We start from the raw sequence: 11,347 nt of genomic DNA on the forward strand, positions 1-11,347 counted from the left end.
CTAAATACAGTTTTCCTTTTACTTCTTGAGTCTATAATAATTCTTGATAATACACCATCATTTGTGTTTTTAAAAATTTTGAGCGATCATCTCTTCAAATATGGTGTTTTCTCATTCACCCTCTCTTGATTTTGAGGACTCAGATTGTCATAAAATATATTTCCTATATCTTTCTCACTTTTTTATTTTTCTAACTTTTGTCTTTCTCTTTGTTTTGCATACTTATCTGTTTTTCAGTTCCCATATTATCTTTTCTATTGTGTTTAATCTGTTTTAAATCTATTAAATGCATAAATTCACCTATAAATTTTTCATATCTAGATTTTCATTAAATATTTAATAATAGTTTCCATTTACTTGTGGGAATTCTCTATCTTGTCTTTTATTTTTCTAACATATCTAACACTATTTTTTAGAATTTATATCTGATAATTCTACCTTCTGTCTATTCTTCCTCCTGGTATCACAATACCTTGTCTCTTTGAATGCCTGTTTATTCTGAATTATGAGCTTATAGCCATATTATAAAGATAAATTGAGGCCTAAGATATTGTTATCTTTCTAGAACGTATTTTTGTGATTGTAAAGTAGTTAGGCTAATTAGCAGTCTAAGATCACCTTTATCCAATCAGGGCTTAAATTATTTTGAAGCTATGCACCTTTATATGCATAGCTATGCACTTGTGAACTGACACAAACCTGTCTCTGTAACTCCCAAACTCCTTTACTGTATGGGCTTTAAGAATGCCTTATCCACTGCTGTATTCCATACAGTGTAGAATCAAGTAACTCTCACTTCACAGCAAATTAATCTTTTAAACCTTTTGTCTGTTTTTTAAAATATTTCATTTTTTAAAGATGTTACTTATTTTGAAAGAGAGGAAAAGGGAGGGAGAAAGAGGAGGGAAACATTGATGTGAGAGAGGCAGCGATCGGTTCCCTCTCCATTGGTTGCCTCTCACACGCACCCTGACCCACTGAATCCTCAACCCAGGCATGTAGCCTTCCTCCTTGTGGGACTGTGCCCAGCCAACTGAGCCACTCTGGTCAGGGCTGTTGACTATTTTTGATTGTGTCATTTTGTTTCCATATTCTTGAGTTTCCATAGTTCTTTATTCTGAATACAAGTTCTTTATGAAATATTTAATTTGCTTATATTTCTTTTTAGTCTATGACTTGTGTTTTCATTTTCTTATCAGAATCTTTGAAATAGCAGATATATTTAATTTTGACAAAGTTCAATATATCAATTTGTTCTTGTATGGAATGTATATCTAGTGTTATATCTAAGAAATGTTTGCCTACTAAAGGCTTTCTGTAGTATTTTATTCTAGAAATGTTATAGTATAGCTCTTACATTTAGGCCATAACCCATTTTTAGTTAATTTCTGTATATAGTATGAGATATTGTTTGGAGGTTGTTTCCTTTTGTTTTGCATATGAAATTCCAATCATTTTGGAACCAAATGTTGAAATTGTTTTAGCGCTTTGGTAAAAAATCACTGCTTGTAACTATGTGGGTGTATTTTGGCTTATTATTGTGTTTTATTGATCCACCTGTCTATTTTCATGCCACTACCACACTTGATTAGAATTGTTTTATAATCCTGAAAATCAGAGAGCATAAATCTTCTAAATTTCCTTTTTAAAAAAAAATGTTGTTTTGGGCATTCTAGCTCCTTTTAATGGTCATGTGACTCTCAGAATTAGTTTGTTACTCTTTACAAAATAATTTGATAATTTGTCATTGTAAGGGTCTTTTACGTATTTTATTAAATTCCTAATGCTCCATATTTCTTGATTATATCATAAAATATATTTTTTAAATTTTTGGTTTCTGATTTTTCACTATTAGTATATAGAAATACACATTTTAAAAAATACTGTTATTACATCCTGGAAGCTTATAAAATTTACTAATTCTAGTAGCTTTTTGTAGATCCTGTTGGACTTTTTATATAGTTGAATATGCAGTCTGCCATTAATGATAGTTTTACTCCTTTCCTTCCTGTCTGGATAAATTTTTTTTCTTATTTCACTGAATAGAACCTCTAATTTAACATTGGTTAGAAGGGGTGAATACTGACATTCTCATATTATCCCTTGTCTTAGAGAGGGAAATTTTAGTAGTTCACCATTAAGTACAATGTAAGTTGTAGATTTTTGCTAGATGCAATTACCAGGCTGAAAATTATCCTTCTATTCCTAAATGGCTGAAAATATTTTTATACATTGATTTTGCATTTACTGAGATGTTCCTGTGGTTTTTTCTTCTTCTTCCTCTTTTTTTTGAGTTTGCCTGGTTCCACCTGAGCTCTTTCTTTCTGCACTAAAACCTGGAACCTTCCACATGGCAATAAATTCTAGCAATGGTAAGGCTACCTTTATTGTTTCTCAAATGTAGGGAAGCATTGTTTTTCAATGCCTCTTGTCCGATGTCTTGGTAATCATCGATTTCTAATTTTATCCATTTGCTTCATTTCTTTTGTTATATTGATGTTTTGGTGGGAAGTAAATCTAGGTCTTGTTATTCCAGTTTAGTGGTGTACAGAAGCCCCTTAGTTCCTAGATATGTTGAAATAACACTATAAAATTATAGCTGATTTGGCATCACAAAATTGGTCCAGCAATAATAACTCCATATCCTGAAAGGATAAAATGTTGTGATATATAAAATGGTTTAACATGATGTGATTTAGGGTTTGAAATAATTTTCAAATGAAAATAGAAAGTCCAAATATATTATAAAACTCTGGAATAACTTTTCATGGATACAGAGACAAGGCTAGTTATTTTTTTAAACATGGCTGTTTGTTTTACACTGGGTTCTCCAACAAATAGACTCTGGAACACATTTTGGCATATAATATCTTTATCAAGAGTGCCCTTGGAATCAACATCATGTGTTCAGAGATGCTGGGGAGCAGGACTGGGCAGAGTGTGAAGTTGAGCTGAAAGAAAAAGCCCCATTAATTCCTTGCTGGCCTTACGGGTAGCTCAAAAATTGAACTGGCCCATCCCTGTTGTCCTGCTTTATGGTGGAATGGCAGCTGAAGCAATCCTGTGGGGAAAATAGCTAAAGGAAATCTAGGTAACACTCCTGGGAGGAGGGGCAAAAAGCCCTTCCCTGAGAGGGGACAAGTGATCTGCATCAAGATGTCCTTCACAATGATATAAACAATAGAAAAGTTAAATGAGTGAGTGACATATATAAATTCCCTAGTGTTTTCAGGTAACACTAATTTGATATATATATATTCTATATATAACACTATTTGAAATATATATATATTCTAGTATACTTGTTAAGTAAAATAATATCAAGTATTTCCAATTTACTTATTTTTATTAGACTGAATAAAAAGTTACAGAACACCAAGGAAGATGATAATAAGCTCTTTAATAGGAAAAAAAATCTTCCCTGTCATTATTAGGAGCTTTTTGAAACAAAATATCATAATTCTTTGTACTCTTTCAGAAAGTAGACCTTGGCATGTTTTTATAAAAATTTGTGGTTGGAGTAGTATGTTTCTGAGTCATACTACCAAGGAGTGTTTCCAAGGACCTTTAGAATTGCATTCTGAAATTCACTTGACTATTGATTGACTAATCAAGACCTTTATTGAATACAAGTCAAATTTTGATCTATATACTCACTAGTGACCTTCATAAATCAAAAACAAATTGCTTCTGGAATTCTAAAAGCACCCTGATGCTTTTTCACACGTGTGTGTGCGCAGACACACATGCACACACACACCATACACGGTACTTCAGTTGTAGTAAGTCTCTTATATTCCCCTGTCAGTGCACCTTCAGTCATACATTGAAATAATACCAGCAACTTCCCTGAATGTGAAAAAATGACACAGTCAAGCAATGTAAGTGATAACCCTCTAACTGATCACTGGATAAGTAGCCTGGTATCCAGTGCAAGATATGATCCATTAACATTCAGGCAGTGAGTAACACCGATCTATCTATCCTGAGCTTCTCTGGAGACATTAATTTATATTTTATTTTGGGAAATGAGCCTTATTTTGTAATTTCTTAGATCCATATTATTATGGGTTAATAAGTCTGAAATGTTATTGAGGAAAACAAAAGAATGTGAACATTGGTCAATTCAATATGTTATACATTATTTTCTGTGAACACCTAAATCTTAGTATTTTGAATTTAAAATTCTGATGTTTGCTTAGATATATATCTTCCCACATAATTTTTAAGTCACTATTAAAAGAAAATTTGCTTGATAAGGGAATATGTTATATTTTACATAATTTTAACAACATTTATTTTAGAGGGTAAAACTATTAGCTTTTGTAGGTAGACTAATTCCTTACATTATTAACCACGTGAGTTTTAGTGATATAAAGTATTATTGTTTGGGGGATTCTCTCAGTCCTGCAAAGCCAGGCACTGATAGCCTCCTGTTTTCTTTCCATTGGATGGTGCTGAAAGCTCAAGTTTGCGTGCTTTTTCCCAGCCTCGCAGGAGGTTTGCTGTGTGTGCTCCCGAGCCATCTGCAAAGCCTTGCACCTGCTGCGCTCAGGTGCACGCACAGAGAACCACCATATTGTCGTGGGGTGTATGGGTGAGATGCACAGAGCAGTGGGGCTGCCCATGCTACAATTGGGAGGCTCCCTGAGCGAAGCGTTCCAGAGCATCATAGACTGACTTTGTGATGGAATTCATCAAGCATTTGATAGAATCCGAGTCCCTTTGATCTCCCTAGAGAGCCCTGGCTGCTGTTCTCCTAGCTCCTCCCAAACAGCAGTTAAAAGCACACCTTAGTATCCTGGATGGAAAAGAACTGGCAGCATGCACAACTGGGAAACCAGGCGCTGCCTCACAACCTCTCACTTTCCATTGTGAAAGAAATCGCCAGCCAAGAAGGTGTACTTGGCATTGAGCTGTGTTGCCTTGAGGGGTGAAGCAGATGAAGTAAAACCATCCCTTTTTCCAAGCGTGTCTGCTGAGTTTTTTTCTTTGCCCCAGGTATGGGCTGAAACTTCTCCTAGGCCTTCACAAAAGGGCCATAATCATGGGTGACTGTCAAAAGTTCATGTTCTTTGAGGGGGAGGTTCTAAAAAAAATCTATTCCCTCTATTCTGCTAGTGCTGTTGTTCATTGTTTATATTTTAAAGTCATAGTATTTATGAAATACTGTTTATTGCTTTTTATTTTGTTTTTAATTATTTTATCTGAATTTTAGCAAATATTTTTGTTAGCATATTTTTCTTTATAAATAAATCTAAATATACATACTGTTCACTTACGTTCTCCTCTAGATTGTTGCCATTTATTTTTCTCTGAATTGCATCTTTATTAAAAATGTTTTAGCGACTAGACAAAGAACATGAATGAATGACCCTTGGACATGGACAACAGAGTGGGGATTGACTGTGGGAGGCAGGGTGGGGGTGGGAAGGGTAGAGGAGGGTAAAGGGGGGAAATTGAGACAACAGTAATAGAATAAACATGATTTAAAAAAAATTTTTTTTTCGATGTGAAAATAAAACTTTAATTGGCCAAGGGAGCCTTACAGCATTCCCCGCACACCCCGAATCCCCACTTCCTGGACTGAACAAGCAGGGCCTCCCTTCCTCCCCGGCCAGAGGGTAGCATTCAGCTGGGAGGGCAGTACTGGACCTGCAGCTAAGGCCCTGCTCAGAGGTGGGCAGGGGGCTGGGCCGGCTCCTTTCGCCCCTCGCCAGCGATGGGCCGGCCTCGCTCCTCCCAAATGGTGAGGCCATCGCAGGAGCAGATCTGCTTGGGGTTCTGAAAAAGGCTGGCGGAGCGTGCGAAGATGCCACAGGCCAACCTCCTTCCTGAGTTCCCTGTGATCTTGGATAAGGGGTGGCCACCGCGGCTCAGGTCGTCTTCTCCCTCATCGATGACCAGGCTTCGGCCTATCACATCCCACACCTTCAGCTGCTCATCCTCCATTCTGAAGATGGCTCGGCCGTCAGCATCGGCATGGACGTTCCCAAGGTCTCCGCAGTGCCGGTCAGCGTCCTGGGCGCCCCCGTGAGATGTTCCATCGGGGTTAAAGTGGTCCCCACAGCTGTTGCAGTTCCTTGTGAGGTCCCCGAACTGATGGACGTGGAGTCCGTGTGGCCCAGGCTCCAGGCCGTCAGTGCTTCCCTCAATGAGGCAGCGCTCAGGGGTTAGCTGTAGGAAGCGCACCACCCCCTGCACAGGGCCAGGTCCCCCTAGAATGGCCACTGCTGCCCCCAGATTCTGCAAAAGGCCGCTGCCCATGCCCTTGAGTACCGCCTGCCGCCCCGTTCCTTCTAAGAGGGCCTGCACCTCCTGGCTGGGCAGGGTGGTCTGCACCGGGACCATCTGGTTCTCCAGCTGCACCTCTACACTCTCAACACCTGCCACTCCTTGCAGGGACTTAGGTACCGCGTCCACACAGCTCTGACAGGTCATCCGCACGGTGAACTCCAGCGTGCAAGTAGTCCCACGGTCCCCCGAGTCCGATGCCATCTCGAACCCAGCCACTGGCCAGAGGACCTGAGCTGCTAGAGTCCTATAGCGGAAACCCAGCGCCCAGTTCCCGAGGCGGCAGAGCCTCCTGATTTAAAAATTTTTTAAAAATGCCTTAAAATAGGACAATGTCACCATATCAGCAACAGTTGACCAGAAAAATATATATTATCTTGTCATATATGTCATAAAATTTTTTAAAAGAACAGTTCTGAATTTGAAATGATTACGGGAAGATTATGTCTTCTGCAGAATTACATAGACCTACCACTCTCCCATTGACATACTCAGCTATGAGTTACAACATTATTCAGTTATTATAAACCCCTTGTACCTAACCTGACTTCATTTGCCTTTGCGATGCTTAAAAGACCAGTAAAAAAGAAACTCATGTCAACAGGAGAAATAAAAATAATCCATAATGGGGAAAGTGTGTAAAAGATATGAAAGTGTTCCACTGGTAAAAGGAAAGTTGAACTGCATTTTAGTGTACCTTTTGAATATAAGAAGTTATTCAAAGACGGCTTTTTAAAAAAGAGATAGTCTCTCTGTATACTAAGAGCAGAAAATAAAAATTGGTTAATTTTAAAAGTAAATTGTACTTAGGTTAAAAAAGAAAGAGTGCATGATGTCACAGTATTGAAACTAGCACGGAAATGGAGTTTCTTAAAAATGGCAGAGATTAGCTTTATCCTGTGAAAAAAATATTTTCTAACTTAAAGATCATGGTCATTACTTTCTTAATACCACAAATATTCAATGAAAAATTGGGGTATTTTTGAAGAAAGAAAGATATATACACTTTTGAAATATTTCCCCAAAACTAGAATATAATTGTATGTATCTTTATAACATCCAATCTACTGTGTAGCTAATAATTTTCAAACTATAAGATATGAGTTCAATACTCAAACTGCCCTCAAAATTTGAAGTGTAAATATATTTTTGTGACTGATTGAAATGACGTATCATGTGTGTGTTTGTGTGTATGGAACCCCAAAAAATATTTTAAATTCTCATTTCTCATTGAACTACTACTAATTACTCTCACAATTGCAACTGATTCCAGAAGGGATCCTTAGCTAGAGAACAACACTAGGGATGAAGAAATAGTAATTAAAAGGTCCATTAGTACAGTATGAAGAAAAGAATGATAACTTACTTTAAATTATGCACATGGATTTATTTTTTTCTCATATCTAAGACAATATATACTAAATCTTAGGTGTGATTTTCACTATGTGTTTCTCCATTGTTACACCATTAACTTGAGAGAGAAAATTGCTTTTGACTGATGATTACATAAAGGAATCAATGTATAAGAAATAATACATGAATCAAACAATAAGATTTTTAAAAGATTCTACATTTCATTAATGCATAATTGTCCATTCAGGGTTATACAAGCCATCAGTCTAATGGAATAGAATGTAATGAAACACTTTTCACTTAGGGTCCATGGTATGGCAATTCAGGGGGCCAATGCTTTTCTAGAAGCATTATAGGACCTTTCCTGAGTTAACAGTACTACTTAGCAAATCTTCCTCTACAGTTCATAACTAATACATTTTATCTCTAATTATTGTGTTTCCCTTTTTGGTAAACATGAAGTTGCTGATTAGGTTAAAATGTGTTGTGCTGTCAACTTTTTTGGGAGCTTTGGGTATTTGGCAACTCACTCTGAATAACCATAATTAAAGGTTGTCTTTCATTTCATCTTAGGTAGTCTATTTGTGCTTTCATATGTATTCATTTCAATGATTTTTGGAGCTTTAGCCTAGAACCTTAATTTTAGCATCACTAAGATATAATACTTGGTACCTCAGGCAACATGCATAGTGATATATTTCCTATTGTCAAAATCATAAAGGCATTAAAAAGTAGCTGAGTAAGAAATCTAATTTCAGCACTTAGTCTATATAAACATATATTCTAAACTAATAATCCATTAAACCAAAAACTTATTTTTGCATTTCTAATGAAACTGACAAATTAATATAGTATTTGATGTGACATTATTTAGCTTACTGCTTTTTTTTTTAAACTTGCATTTCAATCAGTTGCTTAAAAGGTCATGTTTAATGTCACATTAGCACTTTCCCAGAAAGATTTATTTTTGTTTGGATTTAGGATGATAAGACAAAAACTTTATAAGTGTTCATTACAATGTAACTTTCTAAAAGTTCCATTCAAGATTTTAGCATAGTTTCAATAAGGTGTCCATCTTTAATCAATGCCATCTAACTGCTATAAAACTTTTATAACATAAAATAGCATACAGTGATATTTATTCAATGAGTTCTCCTCTCTTGGCTTTTTAGATTTCACATACAAATAGAAAAATGCATGAAAGTATAGTTACAGATATCATAACTATATAATGATTCTATGTATAAAATGTTATTCAGATTCTTCTTATACTAGATTAAAATTAAAATCAATGAGTTTTTAAAAATTTTTGAACATCTAAGTAACTCTCATTCTTTACCCTCTTTTACCTTCCACTGGCCAATAGCTTCTTCAAGCATAATAGAAAACGTTATTCCCCAATAGCCATACTGAGTCATATTGAGCATGACTATATATCAATATAAATATCTATCTCTATCTCTATCTCTACCTCTATCTCTATCATCTACATCTATATCATCTATATCAATAGCATATCTATGTCTATCTATCCATCTCTCTGTATCTAAGCACTTCTTTTGTGTGCTGTCCTGTTGAAAACAGTCAATCAGGGCTTTAGTGACTCAGGTAAACATATATGAAGTCAGTAGTCCCTGCTATTTTTGAAAGTTTGGTATTTTTTTCTTTTTTATTATTTGTCATTGGTGAGTGGCTTACTTACTGTGCAATGATAATTAGTTAATGATGCAGACTTAAGAAGAATTTGGTGATAGTTTTAGGAGGGGAAATTATTTCTTGATTTCTTTTTAAAGATTTTATTTATTTATTTTTAGACAGAGGGAAAGGGAGGGAGAAAGGGAGAGAAACATAAGTGTGTGGTGGCCTCTCGTGTGTCCCACCCACCACCCCCACCCCTCGCCACCCCGGAGACCTGACCCACAACCCAGGCATGTGCCCTGACTGGCAATTGAACCTAAGACCCTTTGGTTTGCAGGCCCACACTCAATCCTCTGAGCTACACCAGTCAGGGCTATTTCTTGATCTTTTAAGAGGGATAAAATGTTTTATCTTATTTATTGACATAAAAAAAATGGAAACACATGGATTCCAAAGCTACTGATATACTTTGATTTTTCAGGATTTGTTAGCTTTAAGTTGAAGAAAATGCAGTGAAAGACATAAAGGAGACAAGGAATGAACTTCTCTTTTCATTGAGTTTTTGTATGTTCCTTGATGAATTTTAATTATATGTACCACAAATATCTCTATTTTAGCCAAAAATAACTGGTAATGTCCTCATTCTCATAATCAAAGTAAAAGTACAATTAGGAAATCTGGGATTTTTTTTCTACATTTTTTTACAAGTCTTTCAAGTTCTGAAATCTATGATGTGTCACCTGTTTATATATATAAATATATTTTATATATTTATATTCTGTACAGAAGGTATCCAGGCATGTCTAATATTGAAAAACAGAGACATTTATTGAAGAAGATGCAAGAAACATTGTACACAGGACAATGACACTTCTGTTCCCTTCAAAGTAGGCACCTTGGAACCTCACACAGTTCTCCCAATCGCCATCAGTTACCCTGTCATATTTTCCTGAATCTCATCAACAGTCTGAAATCGCTTTCCTTTCAAAGGTAATTTTAGTTTTGGGAAAAGCCAGAACTTGCAGGGCACCAAATCTGGGCTGTAGGGGGGCTGAGTCAGCTGGATGATTTTATGTTTTGCTAAATAACTCTGCACAAGACGTGATGCATTAGTGGGCAGGTTGTTGTGATAAAGCTGTCAATCACTAGTTGCCCATAGCTGCAGCCTTCTGAATTATCCAAATGGTTTCCACAGACGAATATTTGAGCTTACTACAAAATCTGTTGCCGATTCATTGCTCCACTCACTCAGTCATTCTGAATGTGACAGCCACACAGTACACATGCTCACTCAATGGCGTCTACTGCCCCTACAAACTAGTACAGTGAGATCATCATTATTCATACATGTGCATTCCAGTCCACTATCCTTGCCTGCCAGGCTACATTAATGTTACTCAATCTATATTAACAATGGCTGCACTTTTTCCAGACAGACCTTGTATTTCATCAACCAAAAGATAATAATTCATATAATTTCAAAGGTTAAAAAAATCAATTTTAGAAAATTAAGAATTCAGAGACATTAAACTGAATTTTAAAAATAAACTAGATAGTTACCATTTATTTTACACAATGAAATACAGGTTATTAACATTCAGGAATCACAAATTGGCATCTACCACTTTTTTCCCTGATGTTAGGCAAATGTTATTACCTAGTGCTAATATTCTTTTCTAAAACCATAGCCTCTTACCAGTCTTTTTAATGTAACTTCTCTGCCCATATGTTTACATTTTTAATTTATTTTTTACAAATCTCTTTTATTTGTTTTCCAAAGAAAAGACATAGTTAAAAATGGATAATCTTGCCACTTACTTGTGTCTTAAAAAAAATAATCATGGGTTATCCATTATCTTCTATGTTTAGCTATCACCACACTGAATTCTGAGGCTGATTTTTCCTTTTTTGCTTATATATATTTTTTCTATTTGCATCCCTAGGAAACTTGTTCATGATACTTAATATTCAGTGACTAAGCAAATATGTCTGTATCTCTATCATTGTTTCAGAGCTGCTTCTATGTCCATTCCACTTGTACATCTTGTATATCCTCAAACTT

At 35.9% G+C, this 11,347-nt stretch overlaps 1 protein-coding gene across 1 annotated transcript; it reads right to left on the reverse strand.

Annotated features, from left to right (window-relative positions):
- Window positions 1–5,673: 5,673 nt before the first annotated feature.
- LOC129065480 (copper chaperone for superoxide dismutase-like) lies at window positions 5,674–6,498 on the reverse strand. Its single transcript, XM_054566728.1, has one exon. It carries the CDS (start codon window positions 6,496–6,498, stop codon window positions 5,674–5,676), a length of 825 nt encoding a protein of 274 aa, XP_054422703.1.
- Window positions 6,499–11,347: the final 4,849 nt, after the last annotated feature.

This window comes from Pteronotus mesoamericanus, unplaced genomic scaffold (genome assembly GCF_021234165.1).
Source record: "Pteronotus mesoamericanus isolate MK-2021 breed Mesoamerican mustached bat unplaced genomic scaffold, CSHL_Meso_final contig_180, whole genome shotgun sequence".
NCBI classification, from domain to species: Eukaryota; Metazoa; Chordata; class Mammalia; order Chiroptera; family Mormoopidae; genus Pteronotus; species Pteronotus mesoamericanus.